Source organism: Schistocerca gregaria, chromosome 5, assembly GCF_023897955.1.
Source record: "Schistocerca gregaria isolate iqSchGreg1 chromosome 5, iqSchGreg1.2, whole genome shotgun sequence".
Classification (NCBI taxonomy): Eukaryota; Metazoa; Arthropoda; class Insecta; order Orthoptera; family Acrididae; genus Schistocerca; species Schistocerca gregaria.
In genome coordinates, this window is record NC_064924.1 from 12711906 (window position 1) to 12729851 (window position 17946).

At 47.2% G+C, this 17946-nt stretch overlaps 1 protein-coding gene across 1 annotated transcript in view; it reads right to left on the minus strand.

Annotated features, from left to right (window-relative positions):
- LOC126272708 (thyrotropin-releasing hormone receptor-like) overlaps nucleotides 1–17946 on the minus strand; it is a 124100-nt gene that overhangs the window by 14762 nt on the left and 91392 nt on the right. Inside the window, exon 2 of the mRNA XM_049975743.1 lies at nucleotides 5373–5572. Within this exon, the coding sequence (XP_049831700.1) occupies nucleotides 5373–5572 (200 nt within the window). The remainder of the gene's footprint in view (nucleotides 1–5372; nucleotides 5573–17946) is intronic.

The window sequence follows — 17946 nt, forward strand, 5'->3', positions numbered from 1 at the left end:
TGCGACCGTAGCGGTCGCGCGGTTCCAGACTGTAGCGCCTATAACCGCTCGACCTCCACGGCCGGCAGTCTTTTGCACTATCTGAATTTTGCGTGGGGCGGTCTGCAGTTCTATGTAATGTACACTCTGATCTGTTATGTCACTTTACAGTGCACGGTTGCATGCAGAACGCCTGAGACCTTTGGTGAAGGCCCCTTTCACTCTCGCAACAATCTGTCGTGTGCCCTCACGTTTTTCACTTCCAGCCTTCTTTCGCATCGTATCAAGTTTCCACAAACACCTCTACCCATTCTTTCACAGCATGTGGCGACGGGATTGAAGGATAACGTGCGAGATTGTAATGAGCGTGAAACACACCCTGGCCGGCCATGTACACGGTCCAGTCACGTTAATCTGATCAGCGACCGCATTCCACGTCAACGTGCGACATCCCACCTCAGACGACAGTGCAGTCGTCATCTTAATGCAGAAAAGTGGTTAAAGCGTGCCGTTGATGGCAAAATGGCGCTATCCAAAACCGCCGCCGAGGCTGCTGTGAAGTGCCACGGGCCACAGGTGACAGGGGTGAATAGATGCCGGTGAGACGTGTACAGGCGAACAGATTTGCAGCTGTTGAGAAACTGACAGCCCAGATCAACCAAGGGGCTGTCAAGAGAGTCTCCTCAACCACTGTTTAGCGAACGTTGCTACGTAAGAGCCTCCACAGCAGACATCTGGTTCGTTCACCCATGCCGACTTCTGTTGTTGCTGGTGATGCTATCCTCCTGAGTAGTCCCTGCACGCAGATCCGAATGAAGGATTATTTCACGTCCGAATGTTCCATCACCATCTAGCCGTACAGCAGAGCTGCAAGCCGTTGGGAAAAGTAGCAACTGTAATTTGCCATTGTTCTGACCCGTTCGCAGTGCCAGCACAGCGAGGCAAAATCGCTCATCGCCAGAATTCTGCCCCTGCGGCCACTGAAACTGCTGTTGCCCCTAGCCAGGAACCACATGCTTGTCTTACATGATGCACTCCGCATAGTGTTCAAGTTAACAGTTTGCCTCGCTCATTGTAGAACCAAGCGAAATACTGGTAAAATGGTATAAAATTATAACTGGAGCCTCCTATGGACTACCAGAGTCTCTTCCTCAGGAAACCGAAAACTTCAGTTCATTGCTACGTAAGTTTCCCAATCATGTCAGTTATGATGAGCACAGTTTTGTTAGTGATGGGAATTAAAAAACATCCTATCAAACATTAGAAATTGCTTCTCTAACTTCAATAGATAGTTCGGAAGCTCATGCATGATCGTTACATTTTAGATCTAATGGCAACAAGTAGGCGTGACCTCTTTGACGATATCCACATCAGAGCTGGTATCCGTCACCTTGAAGCAGTTGTACCACCAGTGATTACCAAAATACAAAGGGAAAGGTAAATAAGTAAAAAGATTTGTATGTTCAGTAAATTATATGAAGAAGAGCAATTGTCATATCTCCAAGAGGAACTTGAAACTTTTAGCTCGAGACGGGATCATGTAGAGGAATAATGACTCAAGGTCATAAGTGTTGCTCATCTGCACTGGACAGCTATGTACCCAGTTGAATAGTTTGTGATGTGACGGATCTTCCATGGCATATTATAAATAAACTTGTAAATGAAGATGGGCTGCTGCATTTAGATGTAAAAGAAAGCACGCGGCTATAGACAGATAGATGTTACATTAAACGCGTTTGGCTGCCAAGAGGGCAAAAAGTGAAGCTTTCAATCACTGACCTATCAGAATGTTATCGAGTGTCCTTTGACAAAAGCCAAGGAAATTCTGGTATTATGAAAAGTTTTGCAGTGACACAAAAGTTAGTGTTGACACTCACGAACGAGATGGGACCTGCAACTGAGGCGAGCAAAACAAAAGCAGAAATACTTAACTGAGGTTTTAAATGTTCCTTTACAAAACAGTACACAGCAGTATTGCTCCAGTTTAATTCTCGTAGCACAAAAAGATGATACAAACAGTAATTTGTCTCGGTGGAGTTTGTAAAAATATGAAATCATTAGAATTAAATAAAGCTGGAGGACCCGATGCAATCGCTATGAGATTCTACACAGAATTTGCGGTTAACGTATGCCCTCTTTTAATTATAACCTACCATAGATCTGCCGAACAGAAAACCGTTCCCTGTAGTAAGTAGAAAGTACAGGTGAGATCCGTGTAAAAGAAAGGTAGCAGAAGCGATACACGAAACTACCATCCAGTATCCTCGACGTACGTTTCAGGTACTATCGTAGAATATATTCTGTGTTGAATGGTAATGAGGTATCTCGAACAGAATGACTTTATCCGTGCCACCGAGTATGACTTCCGAAAACATCCATCATGTGAATCCCAACTTCCACTTTTCTCACATGACATCCTACAAACGCCACGGATAGAAGCAGTCAGGCAGATTCAGTAGCCCTCGATTTCCGAAAATAATTTGACGCAGTCTCTTACCTAGGATTGTTATCAAAAGCACTATGATATGGGGTGACAAACGAGATTTGTGACTGGACTGAGGGTTTTTTGGTAGGGATGACGCAACAGGTTACCTTGGATGCAGAGCCCTCTACCGACTTGTAACTAATTTCTGGTGTGCCCTAGCGAAATGTGTTGGGACTCTTGCTGCTCATGTTGTACGTTAATTGCTTTGCGGAGAAATAAGAGTAACCTCAGCCTTTTTGCAGACTATACTGTTATCTACAGTAAAATATTGCCTGAAACAAGCTGCACAAATGATCAATCAGATGTTGATAATATTTTAAAGTGGTGCAATGATTGGTAACTTACTTTAAATGATAAAACATATAAAAGATCCTACAACACACAAAATGAAAATATACACATGAAAAAAGTTTTGCATCCCCTCGGTTGCGAGAATTCCGGAAGCTGAACAGAAAACTGGAGTAGACATCAACATACACATCACTTCCGCCCTTTTTTGCTCATGAAAACCACGCATTGCATGTTGTACCACCATACAGCCAGACCTTCGGATGTAGTGGTCCAGATTGCTGTACACACTGGTACCTCTAATACCCAGTAGCACGTCCTCTTGCATTAATGCATGCCTGTATTCGTCGTAACATACTATCCACGAGTTCATCGAGGCACTGTTGATCCAGATTGTCCCATTCCTCAACAGCGATTCGGCGTAGACCCCTCAGAGTGGTTGGTAGGTCACGTCGTCCATAAATAGCCCTTTTCAGTCTATCCCAGGGACGTTCGACAGGGTTTATGTCTGGAGAACATGCTGGCCACTCTAGTCGAGCGATGTCGTTATCGTGAAGGAAGTCATTCACAAAATGTTCACGATGGGGGAGCGAATTGTCGTCCATGAAGACGAATGCCTCGCCAGTGTGCTGCCGATGTGGTTGCACTATCGGCCGGTGGATGGCATTCACGTGTCATACAGCCGTTACGGAGCCTTCTATGACCACCAGCTGCGTACGTCGGCCCCACATAATGCCATCCCAAAACATTAGGTAGCCTCCATCTTGCTGCACGCGCTGGACACTGTGTCTAAGGCATTCAGCCTGACCAGGTTGCCTCCAGGCACTTCCCCACGATTGTGTGGTTGAAGGCATACGCGGGACTCATCGGTGAGGAGAACGTGATGGCAATCCTGAACGGTGCATTTGGCATGTTGTTGGGCGCACCTGCACCGCACTGCATGGTGTGGTTCCAAAAACGGCCTTCGCCATGAACGTTCGAAGTGAAGTTGCGCATCATGCTGCATATAGCGCACAGTTTGAGTCGTAACACGACGTCCTGTGGTTGCACGAAAAGCATTATTCAACATGGTGGCGTTGCTGTCAGGGTTCCTCCGAGCCATAATCCGTAGGTAGTGGTCATCCACAGCTGTAGTAGCCCTTGGGCGGCCTGAGAGGCATGTTATCGACAGTTCCTCTCTGTATCTCCTCCATGTCCGAACAACATCGCTTTGGTTCACTCCGAGACGCCTGGACGCTTCTCTTGTTGAGAAGCCTCCCTGGCTGTAAGTAACAATACGGACGCGATCCAACCGCGGTATTGACCGTCTAGGCATGGCTGAACTACAGACAATAAGAACCGTATCACGTTTCCGGTGGAATGACTGGAACTGATCGGCTGTCGGACCCCCTCCGTCTAATAGGCGCTGCTCATGCACGGTTGTTTACACCTTTGGGTGGGTTTAATGACATCACTGAACTGTCAAAGGGGCTGTGTCTGTGATACAATATGCACAGTCAACGTTTATCTTCAGGAGTTCTGGGAACTGGGGTAATGCAAAGCTGTTTTTGATGTGTTTACGTATTATCCTACGGCTACAGTTTTAACGTATCACAACTTGATCGATCTACTCTTACAAATAAGTGGATGCAATAATTTGCAGGGACATAAGAGGAATATCGCATAGTGTCAATCGTAGATAAAGCAGGTTGCACACTGCGATTCCTTAGTACAATACGAGGGAATGGCTGTAGTCTACGAAGGATATTTGCACACAGAACGCTCGAGTGACGCGTTCTACAACATTGTACAAGCATGTGGGATCCTTACCAGGCAGAATGAACGATGGTTATTGAATGTGTTCGAAGACGTGCAGCACGAATGTCCACAGGGTGAGGGTGTGACAGAGGTGCTGAAGGAACTGAACTTGCAGACACCTGAAGATATGCGCAAAGTATCCCATGAAAGCCTATGTAGAGAGTTTCTGGAAGCAAGTTAAAGTTTTGAATCTAGGAATATATTGAAACTTCCTGTCACATTAAAACTGTGTGCCGGACCGACACTCGAACTCGGGACCTTTGCCTTTCGCGGGCAAGTGCTCTACCAACTGAGCTATCCGAGAACGACTCACGCCCCGTCCTCACAGCTTTACTTCTGCCAGTACCTCGTCCCGAGTTCGAGTCTCGGTCCGGCACACAGTTTTAATCTGCCAGGAAGTTTCATATCAGCGTACACTCCGCTGCAGAGAGAAAATCTTATTTAGGAATATATTGTCGCTGCAAAAGGGATCTCGAAGACTAGATTAAACTGATGACAGCGACCACAGAAGCGTTTAAACAGTCATTCTTCCTGCACTCGCCCGTGAATGTTATAGGAAAAAGGCCTAGTAACTGGTACAATGGGATGTACGCTCTGCCACGCACTTTTTAGTTTTGTTTAGAGAGTGGTTTACTCCTCAACTAATAGCTAGAAATAGAGGGATTGTTTTATCGCAGCAGTCCTCAAACTGTGCTGTAAACTAAGTGTGGAGAACAGTGTACGGCTTTACATACTGTAAGCCAGCTGTTACTGTATGCCTAAATTTTGCTTCAAATAGCTGTTGCCTGAAACTTGACGTGGGACTGAGTGAGGAAGTGGTTACCTGCAGATGGCGATGTAGCGCTCCACGGTGAAGGCGACGAGGCTGAGCGCGCTGGCGTTGATGCCGAGGTTCTGGCAGAAGACGAAGGCGGCGCAGCCGACGTCGCCCCACAGCCACTGGTTGCCCACCAGGTAGTAGCTCACGATCTCGTTGGGCACCGACGCCACCAGCACCAGGCAGTCCGCCACCGCCAGGCTCACCTGCGGACAGCGCGAGGCTCTCCGTAGTCACCCACCCACTCACTCACCAGCCATCGTCCGAGCGTCGACGCCAGTGGCACCGGGCACAGCTAGGCTAAGCAGCAGCCGGCGCGAGACTTCCTGTGCAGACACACTCAGCCACACTTTCCCAACCAGACAGTTGCTCACTGTCTCGTTTGACACCGATGGCACCAACATTAGTTAAGTCCATTAGCATAAGGCTCACCTCGTGCCACTACCAGTATCCCTGTACAAGTCTCCCTGTACTTACTCGCGTGGCCACTGGTTGCAAACGAGCTCCGTTGCCACCGTCGCTAGGTAGTCCCCTACCGCCATACTCACCTTATAACGATATGTTTACGTAATGTGTATACATAAACATACAGCTATAAATGTCCAAGTTCGTAGTCGCTAATTATAACAATATGTTTACTTTTGTGCTGTAACATACAGCTATAATCAGCGGTGGAAATATATTTGCGAACGCCGACCGTGTTGGATCGTCTCATCAGTCGGAAGCTGCGTTACAGAGGAGAGTAAATCCCTATTCAAAATATAATTATTTTTGGATAGCTCAACATGAATTTCCTAAGGAACCGTAGTTTATCATGCATTTACCAGTAGAATATGGCGCGGAGAAAATATTTCGCCGCATCCAACTTCCGTCCGATTTCGACGAAAGAATTCGTGACTGCGAACTCTCTATTTGGCAGAAACATAAACAAAATTAAATAACTTCATGAAGGAGTGAGACATAGATTCTATACTGAATAAGTAGTCCATACACCAGTTCCATTTAACTCTGAATTTCTGGCAATTAATAGATGCAATTACGCTGCAATGAAGGATTTAACAAGGATGCCGTTTTGACTGGCGCTTCTCTTCTCGTAATGACAATAATTCCTTTGACGTCTTCACATACACGTCGCACAACAAATCTACTGCTGTACAGTATTGCACTTTTAGTATAGCACTTTTACTTTACACTAAAATAATATTATTTATAACAATAATAACGACGGCGGCAAGACATGCGCGTCCGACACAAGTTGCAAGAGACAAGAGAAAATGAGTAACTGAGTAACTGTTCATCGAGAATATCTCGTACATCAAAAGAATGTGTAAAAGTGTTCTTCTTCTGTCCGTTTTTCGCGCCGCGGTTTTCAAAGTCAGTAACTCACAGCATCTCTGACGACGCTTCGACAGTAAACACGTTACGTCACGGGACGTTCACCTTTTACATTCTCGCAACATTATTTGCTAACTGTAGCTGTTGCCGAGCGACTGCTCGATTAGTGAATGATTTAAAATGATAAGGCAACCACATAAGGCTACAACCTGTAGCCAGAACAAGGCTGTCTGTGTCTACCTGCCGAGCCACCGGTTCCCTCTTTGATAACAGCTCGTGACCTCTCTGGACACCAATGTCAGCAGCACAGTGCAGTACCCTAAGTCTTTTTGTACGTATCATGACAGCCACCAATTTACTCTCAAATAGCAGAACTTTACCTCTAAGGGCAGCGACGCCACTAACACCATTTAATGTGCCACAACCAGGCTAACATATAGCCAACACAAGTCGCTATGTATCCACAACGGGAAATCCATGTCGGAGTATATTATCCAATACTGATTTTAATTTGGGGCTATTTTCACATACTTCGCCTCTAGTGTGGGGACATTATTGTTTATTGTTTTAGCTGTCTAGGCCCCAGCAGCTCTTTGATAAATTTCCATCGACCGTGAAAGCCATTACATACCTGAACTGTACTTCAGTTGAGCCACTTCTACGAGAAACATTATCTTGCCTTTTAGCTGATGGATCGGTTTCCCTTAAGCCTTCAATGCTTTGCATAACGAAATTTGTCTCTGTAGTGGAACATACCATAAAGAAATTCCTGAGCTGATGTAATTTATTTTTGAAGCAGTCAATGTTGACAAGCAACATACACCATCAGCAGGTATTCTACTGCCGAGCCAGAGAGGAACCACGGTTGCTGGAGCCACCACCACGTAATAAGAGTACTACTTCTCCACGATCACAGTCGTTAGTATAAATTTAGTGCAGTTTTCTGGTAACAAGCTCCATACATCTGCTACTTTATTTATTGCTAATAATGCAATTTTTCGTGCTAATTTCCAACATGAAATTACAATATATTTCGTGGAGCTCAGTTGGTCAGATGCACTTTCTGGTTTTTAAATACACTCCTGGAAATTGAAATAAGAACACCGTGAATTAATTGTCCCAGGAAGGAGAAACTTTATTGACACATTCCTGGGGTCAGATACATCACATGATCACACTGACAGAACCACAGGCACATAGACACAGGCAACAGAGCATGCACAATGTCGGCACTAGTACAGTGTATATCCACCTTTCGCAGCAATGCAGGCTGCTATTCTCCCATGGAGATGATCGTAGAGATGCTGGATGTAGTCCTGTGGAACGGCTTGCCATGCCATTTCCACCTGGCGCCTCAGTTGGACCAGCGTTCGTGCTGGACGTGCAGACCGCGTGAGACGACGCTTCATCCAGTCCCAAACATGCTCAATGGGGGACAGATCCGGAGATCTTGCTGGCCAGGGTAGTTGACTTACACCTTCTAGAGCACGTTGGGTGGCACGGGATGCATTCTGACGTGCATTGTCCTGTTGGAACAGCAAGTTCCCTTGCCGGTCTAGGAATGGTAGAACGATGGGTTCGATGACGGTTTGGATGTACTGTGCACTATTCAGTGTCCCCTCGACGATCACCAGAGGTGTACGGCCAGTGTAGGAGATCGCTCCCCACACCATGATGCCGGGTGTTGGCCCTGTGTGCCTCGGTCGTATTCAGTCCTGATTGTGGCGCTCAGCTGCACGGCGCCAAACACGCATACGACCATCATTGGCACCAAGGCAGAAGCGACTCTCATCGCTGAAGACAACACGTCTCCATTCGTCCCTCCATTCACGCCTGTCGCGACAACACTGGAGGCGGGCTGCACGATGTTGGGGCGTGAGCGGAAGACGGCCTAACGGTGTGCGGGACCGTAGCCCAGCTTCATGGAGACGGTTCCGAATGGTCCTCGCCGATACCCCAGGAGCAACAGTGTCCCTAATTTGCTGGGAAGTGGCGGTGCGGTCCCCTACGGCACTGCGTAGGATCCTACAGTCTTGGCGTGCATCCGTGCGTCGCTGCGGTCCGGTCCCAGGTCGACGGGCACGTGCACCTTCCGCCGACCTCTGGCGACAACATCGATGTACTGTGGAGACCTCACGCCCCGCGTGTTGAGCAATTCGGCGGTACGTCCACCCAGCCTCCCGCACGCCCACTATACGCCCTCGCTCAAAGTCCGTCAACTGCACATACGGTTCACGTCCACGCTGTCGCGGGATGCTACCAGTGTTAAAGACTGCGATGGAGCTCCGAATGCCACGGCAAACTGGCTGACACTGACGGCGGCGGTGCACAAATGCTGCGCAGCTAGCGCCATTCGACGGCCAACACCGCGGTTTCTGGTGTGTCCGCTGTGCCGTGCGTGTGATCATTGCTTGTACAGCCCTCTCGCAGTGTCCGGAGCAAGTATGGTGGGTCTGACACACCAGTGTCAATGTGTTCTTTTTTCCAATTCCAGGAGTGTATTTTTCATTTAAATTCCTAAGGCGCTGCAGTCGTGGACTGTGTGGCTGGCCCTGGTGGAGGTTCGAGTCCTCCCTCAGGCATGGGTGTGTGTGTGTTTGTTCTTAGGATAATTTAGGTTAAGTAGTGTGTATGCTTAGGGACTGATGACCTTAGCAGGTAAGTGCCAAAAGATTTCACACACATTTGAACATTTTTGAACATTTAAATGTTGTTACTTACTTTGGCTTCCTGGCTGAGACCTGTGTCCTGAAATTCGCAGCACGTCAATACTTGCTGCGACACCCTGTGGGCTGCGCGGACGATGTCCTGACTCGTCTGACTGGAAAGCGTGGTCGGCGGCGTTTGTGCTGCAGTTAACAACACCCTTTAAGTCTCCCATTCAGAGTTCGACGAGTCGGCCCACTGTGCGGATCAGCGACCCATCTGAATGTGGGTGGGTGGCCACACTGTGGCTGTGCGGTGGACTCTGCCTGCTCCCAGCTGTGCGGCAGAAAAGAAATGGGAAAACAACGGAGTGTGAGGTGGCAGGTAGAGGTCGGGGCTAGCACACAATGGTGCGCCGCTGGAGCCGACACATCTCGTCCCCGGACCTGGGGCCCGATGCTGTATCTTTCCGCCATTTTGTCGATCGGTTCGGTACGCAAGCGCACCAAACGGTCTTGTTTTCGAAACGGAGCCCCAACATTATTCAGTACGCATTTCGAAAGCGATGCCGAACTGTCCTAGCGAACCGAAACGCTGTTGTCACTTCTCCTCGCGCCAGCCAATGAAAAGCAATCTGCCTCAGATCCGCGCATGCGCACTGCAGCGCCACAGCGGCAGGAACTCGAAGAGGCTAGCAGCCGACACAGCCACGCCGTTCTTCACAGTGCCGAAAGGTGTGGTTAGAGTATGTAATATTGTTCAAATTTCGGTGACCACAGGTTTCCATGAATGCATGATAACGATAGAATATTGATTGTGTTCTAGAAACTGTCCTAAATGTCACATTATGTCATTTTATACTCACTCACATCGTCGTGTTTTGGATTTTACGTATAGGAATATGAGCTACGAACGGAGTGTAGTAGTAAATTGTACAAATACATCTATAGAAATGCTAATCATTTCTGCAGAATCACAGAGTACAAAGGTTTTTCACTCTGGGTTGCATTTTAGCTCTGATCAGTCATTTATTCTCTACATGCTGGTGCTTAATGCCTCTGCGTGCCTACTTGCAGATCTGCTCTCTGAATTTATAAAAGAACACTGAATACTTTACAGTCACCATATGTATGTCGATTGTATTTGCGATAGTGTACGTTTAGAAAAACGAGCGATATGCTGTCCTGCGTCTCTTACAAGTGAGCTGAATTTCGAACAGGTCTCTTACAGTTGAATAATAATGCTGATTTTAAGATTATGTTACTGGTTTCACATGCCAATGACAGTGAAAAATTCTTCATTTTTTCTATTTTCCGTCGTTCCTTATTTGTTTCAAAATTCATGTAGGTACGTTCCGTCTATGTAACTAATTGAAATCAGTTTGTCTATTGCCATACGCGTTCGCTTCCTCTATTCCTGATGAGGACGACGGTTCAATCCCGTCTCCAGCCATCCTGATTTAGGTTTTCCGTGATTTCCCTAAATCGTTTCAGGCAAATGCCGGGATGGTTCCTTTGAAAGGGCACGGCCGATTTCCTTCTCCATCCTTCCCTAACCCGAGCTTGCGATCCGTCTCTAATGACCTCGTTGTCGACGGGACGTTAAACAACACTAACCTAACCTAACCTATTCCTGATGATGCTCCACACATAAAAGAAGCGAAACACGCATGGGAATAAACTAACTTCAGTTAGTTACATATAAGTAACACATCTGCAAGAGCCTGAAAAATTGTTTAAGAGAGTGTCAAAGAAGAAGAAGATGCATAGAATGTGGTTGTAGCTCGCCCCTAGAGATCCAAATGATGAAGTAGCCTACTTCTGTATATGATACATCAGCGACTTGGTTCGAAAAACGTGTGGCGAGTGCAGCTATAGAAGTTCGTTGTAGTTTATAACATGCACCTGATGAATGAAAATGAATATAATGTGGCGGGAACCTTTCATCTCTGACTACTGTTATTAACAATTCGATTACAGATAAATACTTGTGACAAGCTAGAGTGTAAATAATAGGATCCCTGACCGCTAAAGAATCGTACGCAATAAAGGCGGACGTGTCAGCGAAGGCCTGCTCGGCAGAGGTGTCGGCCTCAGGTGGGGTGCGGCGGCGCGAGGCGAAGCGAGGCAGGTTCCTGCTGGCGCTAGTGGCGAGGGAGTCCTGCCAGAAGCGAGTGCTGTGACTGCAGTGGAGCAGTCAGGGAGGCTGCAGCGCATCCCTAATGGTCAACATTGGGCACGCCTGAGCTGCAAGGATTGGCCAAAGTAGGAGAAAGGCTGCTGAGTTTGGTGGACTGGTGAGCAGAGTGGGAGGTGCGGCTCACCTCTGCCGTCGTGCGAGCGGTTGATGAATTGTGTGGCAACAACAGGCCAGGTGGGCGACAAGTGTGTTCCCTGATGATGAAGGTATGCGGCATCAGGAGATATGCTATTAAGGGTTTCGGTTATTCCAAAAGAAAAGGTGAGCTGGGTATGTGCTTTAGTGACTAGCAATGATTTTCATGTGTTTGTCATTGTGGTCTTCGGTGCGAAGGCTGGTTTGATGCAGCTCTCCATGCTACTCTATCCTGTGTGAGCCTCTTCATCTCTAAGTAACTACCGCAACATACATCCTTTTGAATCTACTTACTTTATTCATCTTTTAGCCTCACCTGCTATTTTTAACCCCCACACTTCCCTTTAATACCACTGTCCACTGGGAGCCGAACCACACAAAAACCCTGGGTTCAGTAAGGGGCGGCGGTGGGGTGAGTGGCCTGCTGTAGCCTGTTGTGGGGTTGTGAACCACTGAGGAGGGCTACAGCGGGGACGGAGCCTCTCTGTCGTTTCTCTGTCCCCAGTTCCACAGAATACTATACAGTATATCCTTCCTTCAAAACACTGGTACAACTGATTTTGCAAGTGATCAGCTGCTCGAAACCTGAGTTGTGCAAGATCAGTGTAGTGTACAGAGAATTGCCCCAGCACTGTGGCTTGACTGAAATGGCTGTTAGCATTTGTGGAGCCAGCATTGCGTCTTGACTGAAATACCTGTTAGCATTTGTATATGTGTACATATTTGTAGACAATTGTGGCATTTCTGTCGTTTTAGTGTAAGTAGAGTTCTAGATCGTTTGCTATTAGTATTAGCGATTGGGAGTAGTTAGTGGAGCGAGTTCTCGGTATGAGTAGTGGATTTAATCTGACAGAATGTACGCCCTGTTGTAACGTCTGAAGGTCCCAGTTGTGACTTTATGATTGTATTGTTTCGTGCTGATTGACTAGTGATCCCTATTTGTGCTCTATTGTGTTCTATGGACTAAGAGGCTGAGTATTGTGGGTGTTTATTCTGTTGCTATTGCCCCAAATTTTGCTGTCATTGCAGCAGTACTGAAAACTTCTGTAATTTATTTATATTTGTTTGGTGACCTATTTCGCAAGGATTATAGCTGGAAAAGATATTTGAGTCCTTCTTGTCAATTTTCTGTTTCCGCAAATTATCGAATAATTTATTTGTGTTTAATAAATGTTTATCGCTAAAATAAGCCTGCACAACACTCCCATCATCGAAGCAAATTCCACGACACAAACATCATCAGAACCACCTTTTGCGAATGAGTTTCAGATAAAAACGTGTAAATATTTTCAAGTTTAATTACCAGTTACTGTGGTGACACTGTCATTGGCATGTGAAACCAGTAACATAATCATAAAATCAGCATTATTATTCAACTGTAAGAGACCTGTTTGGAATTCACTCGTAAGAGACGCAGGACAGCATATCGCTCCTTTTTTTAAACATACCCTATCGCAAATACAACCGACATACTTATGGTGACTGTAAAGTATTCAGTGTTCTTTTACAAATTCAGAGAGCAGATCTGCAAGTAGGAACGCAGAGGCATTAAGCACCAGCATGTAGAGAATAAATGACTGATCAGAGCTAAAATGCAACCAAGAGCGGAAAACTATTGTACTCTGTGATGCTGCAGAAATGATTAGCATTTCATTCACCTGGGTTCAGCATGTGTCCTGCTACCTAATAGGCAGTCTCCGCCATGAGCCCTGATAACTTCTTCCATGTGTGATTGCATCGATGTGTATAAGGCGCAAATGACGTCCTGTGGAATAACCATCCATGCTGCGTTCACCTGGTTCAAAAGTTCGCCTGTGGTGGTTGGGACTGGGCCACAGGGCTGCAGCTGTCCTTTCACCGTGTCCCACACATTTTCTATTGGAGACAAGTCTGATCATCGGGCGGGCCAGGGCAAAAGGCTGACATCCTGTGACACCTAGGCGACACATGCTCGTGCAGCAACATGTGGTCGCGCATTGTCTCGTTGAAAAATTGCGTCTGGGATGTTGTGCAGAAACGGAATGTCTACGGGTCACAGGATGTCATTCACATAGGTCACACAGGTCACAGTGCCCTGGACTCGCACACCGTAAGACCTTGATGTGACACTGCATGTCTTATGCGAGTGCAATCACTATGATGCCGCATCCCCTGTCTGTGGTGAACCAAAGTGCGGCCACCATTTAAAAAAAAACAGAAAATTCTATCTGATGACATTTCTGTCCCCAGTGACGTCGTTCCACGCACCATTGGCGTCCAGCTCGTTTCTGCACTTTCGTCAAAGGTAGACAGGCGGAGATGTGGACGACGCGCACATTACCCACGCTGTAATGAACGGCGAGGCCGCCGGCCGCGGTGGTCTCGTGGGTTCTAGGCGCTCAGTCCGGAACCGTGCGACTGCTACGGTCGCAGGTTCGAATCCTACCTCGGGCATGGATGTGTGTGATGTCCTTCGGTTAGTTAGGCTTAAGTAGTTCTAAGTTCTAGGGGACTGATGACTACAGATGTTAAGTCCCATAGTGCTCAGAGCCATTTTTGAACGGCGAGGCCTGTCACCCCTGATAGTCTACGAAGAGTTACAGTGTTCCATTGTTGCGCCAGAACCCAAGAGGAGGCAGATAGGTAGTGCAATGCCAATCTGATGCGGTGCTGATCTCCTCGGGGTGTGGTCTGGGTGGCGCGTCCTACGGCCTTCCGTGAACCATTCTGCACACACCCGTTGCACTGCCGAAACGCTTCGTCCTACACGAGTAGCAGTTTCCGGAATAGATGCGTCATTCTGTCACGCCAATAATGCGGTCTCCTTCAAACTGACTGATTTGACGGTACGGTTCGCGCATACGTCTGCGAGGAATCCCGCACGTCTGCTCAGTTCCCACTGATCCCTTACCATCGGTTTATAGCGACAACGAGAGCCACTGGCACATTTTACTGGTAGGTGGTGTTGCGTTGCGATATCGATGTTCACCTGGAACCCGCATACAGACACGCTTTGAATGCTAATTATTGCTGCGGAACATACTGATTTACGTGTCCAGTGAACATAAACGTTGTGCAAGGTGTTTTGCTTTTTCTGAACGTAAGTGCGTTTTCTGTGGCTACTACACCTACAGCTGTGTTCATTGATTCTCCATTCAGTAATAAATAATAGCTGTTACAGATACATAAATGGTTCATGACACATATCTCCAGAACATTGGTAATAGGGACAAACGGTTGATGCACCGTTAACCAGCATATTTTGCTGTATCTCGTGAAATGAGCTCTGCCTGAAACCACATAAAATAAAAAATGTAAAGGGAAGTGTTGGATATCAGACCGTTTATGTTTGGTAATCAGATTTTGATAGTTTCGGGCTTGTAGTGGGTGCCACGACTCACCACTGTGGTTCTGGGCATAGGCAGGCGAGAGAAGCAATGAACAGCTTGGAGATCGGTGGCGTGGGCCACGTGAGCCATTACTGGAAGAAGAGCTGAGCTGCGACCCACATCTTTATTTGCGTATATGCTCCACAAACTAGTGTAAAGTGCTTGGTGAAGGGTACACGGTCCCAGTATTACCCATTTCAGCCCTATCCCTTTCGCGTACTACGCAAGCCAAGAATGACTTCCTGTATGTTACCTTTACAGGTAATTTCAATGACCAACTTCCTGCTTTAAATCCGACGATAGTTTATTTGTGCCAACCTACATAGGCAGAAATACTCACCGTAATGAAGTAAGAGAAACCACAGCTCGTACGAAAAGTTGTGTGTGCTCACTTTTCTCAAGGGCTTTTCGAGAGCGGAGCAGTAGAGAAATAGCCTGTAGGTGATTCGATGAACCTTTTGCAGGCACTGTAGTCATGTAGTTGTAGATCTATGCCTCTGAACACGTTCTGATACGTCTTACTTTATTCTCAGGAGCCCTCAGCGAGACACATGATGGTGACAGCGAAATGGCAGCACAGTCACTTTTCCGTGCGGGCTCTCTGAATTACCTCGACACGAATCCTCGAGAACCACGTCGCCTTTCCTCCAAGGATTCCCGATTAGCTCAAAAATGGCTCTGAGCACTATGGGACTCAACTGCTGTGGTCATCAGTCCCTAGAACGTAGAACTATTTAAACCTAACTAACCTAAGGACATCACACACATCCATGCCCGAGGCAGGATTCGAACCTGCGACCGTATCAGTCGCACGGTTCTGGACTGCGCGCCTAGAACCGCGAGACCACCGCGGCCAGCCCCGATTAGCTGTCTGCCTACTTAGCTGGGTGGTAACGTGCTTGCCTTCCGCGAAAGCGGGTCGGGTTTGATTTCCGGCCGGGTTGGAGATTTTCTCCCCTCGTGGACTGGGTGTTGTCCTCATCATCATTTCATCCCTCACCGGCGCACAAGTCACACAATGTGGCGTCGGATGATGTAAGACTTGCACTTGGCGGCCGAACTTCCCCGATGGAGCCTCCCGGCCACCCATGCCATACGCTCATTTCCACGTGCCGATTAGCTGCCAGAGGATTCCCGTTAAGCTGTCCCCCACGGAGCCGTTACGACTCGTGCAGCTAGCTTCTGGACCCGCTGGACGCCGGCTGTCACGCCCACTCCACAGGCACTCCACTCAATGCAACAGAGACGGTACTTCAGAAGAGGGCGCACTGTCGTCTTGTAAGCGGCTTTCCTTGCGGACGCCGTGAAATTTCCCAGAATGCGCCCAACTGTCGCAAGCCTTACATTGGTATTGGTTTTAAGTGATAGTCCCACGTCATATCGCTTGTAGGTATTAGTACTGCATCCTTGTATGAGGGTGTGCTGAAAATTAATTCTTCCGATTTTTTTATCCTGTTCTCAATATTGGACGGGAGTTTACACGTCATGCATATTACTCGGTGGAATTTGCCGCTAAGTTGACGCGAGTTGCAACCCTCTGTCGCTAAATAGCTCCGAATTGTAGCGTGTTGGAAAGTAACTATCACGGTGGTGAGAAGCGACCTGCTGTAATCGAGTTTCTAACCGCACTAATCGTGATTATACCGACTTCAGTAATGTACGACGTTGAGCACGTAACGAAGAAGACGGTGGAGCTGGCCTCAACGTGTGTGACAGACCTTAATGTGAACGACGGAGTACGGCAACCGACGAAACTCGACGGAAACAAACAGCTCTCAAGTAAGTGTGACGTATGACGAGGGCGTGTACGGGCCATCACTGCATAGCTGCGGTACAGTAGTAAACTGCGTGCACAGTGAGTGCCTCGAATGCTCACCCGTGACATGAAACAGAGCAGACTGAGCATCTGGCAACAATTTCTTTAGCGTTTTCAGCGTGAGGCTGGTGGGTTATTTAAAAACATTGTGACCGGTGACGAAATCTAGTTTCACCATATTCACCACGAAAACTCGAGAGCACCCATCGAGTTCCGTCATGAAGGATCACTGACTCCTAACGAGTTACAGACCATCAGCAGGCAAAGTCATGCTGAAAATGTTCTGGGATGTTCACCGTGTCGTTCATTTGGAACTCACGTCTAAAGGCACCACCGTAAACTCTTTAAGGTACAGCGAGACCTCCAGAAAACTGAAAGCACGCAGGACGTCTGCACAAATGTGACACCTGAGGCTCACTGTCTGCCACCGATTATCCTCCACACGGTCCCGACTTGGCCCCATCCGATTTTCATCCCTTTCCAAAACAAAGAACGCCTTTGAGGGATTTACTTTCATAGTGATAAAGCGGTGCGAGCAGTGATATGGTCGTGGCTCTGTCAACGAAGTCAAACATTCTACAGTGAGAGTAACAGCAAACTGGTCCCTAGTTGGGAGAAATGTGTTCGTCGCCAGGATAGTTACTCGTATGTTGACAAATAAATCTGTAGACATGAGGAATAAAGATTTACGTTGATAATAACAAGTTTGTTTGTATGGCCATCCTCCGCAGCAAGCACAGAAATACTGGTTTTGTAAATAAAACAGCCTTTTCTTTCTGCAACTTAATTTATTGATTCTAAGGCATATTCAGTGAAGATGCCTTAGAGTAAGCAAAAGGCAAAACGAGTCTGGGATAATAAATTAAATTGCAGCAAGAAAAGGCGGTTTTATTTACAAAACAAGTGCGATGATAATAAGGTTTGTTTCATTTAAAAAAGCTTCAAGACCTATCACACAAACATTTTCGAGGCCTTACTTTCCAGCACGGCCTCGTACTTACTGACGTGCTCAAGCTGTGCACCAACAACCCTGCAATCGAACACTCTCTGGGCTTTGTCCTTGCCTTACGCCATGCATTAC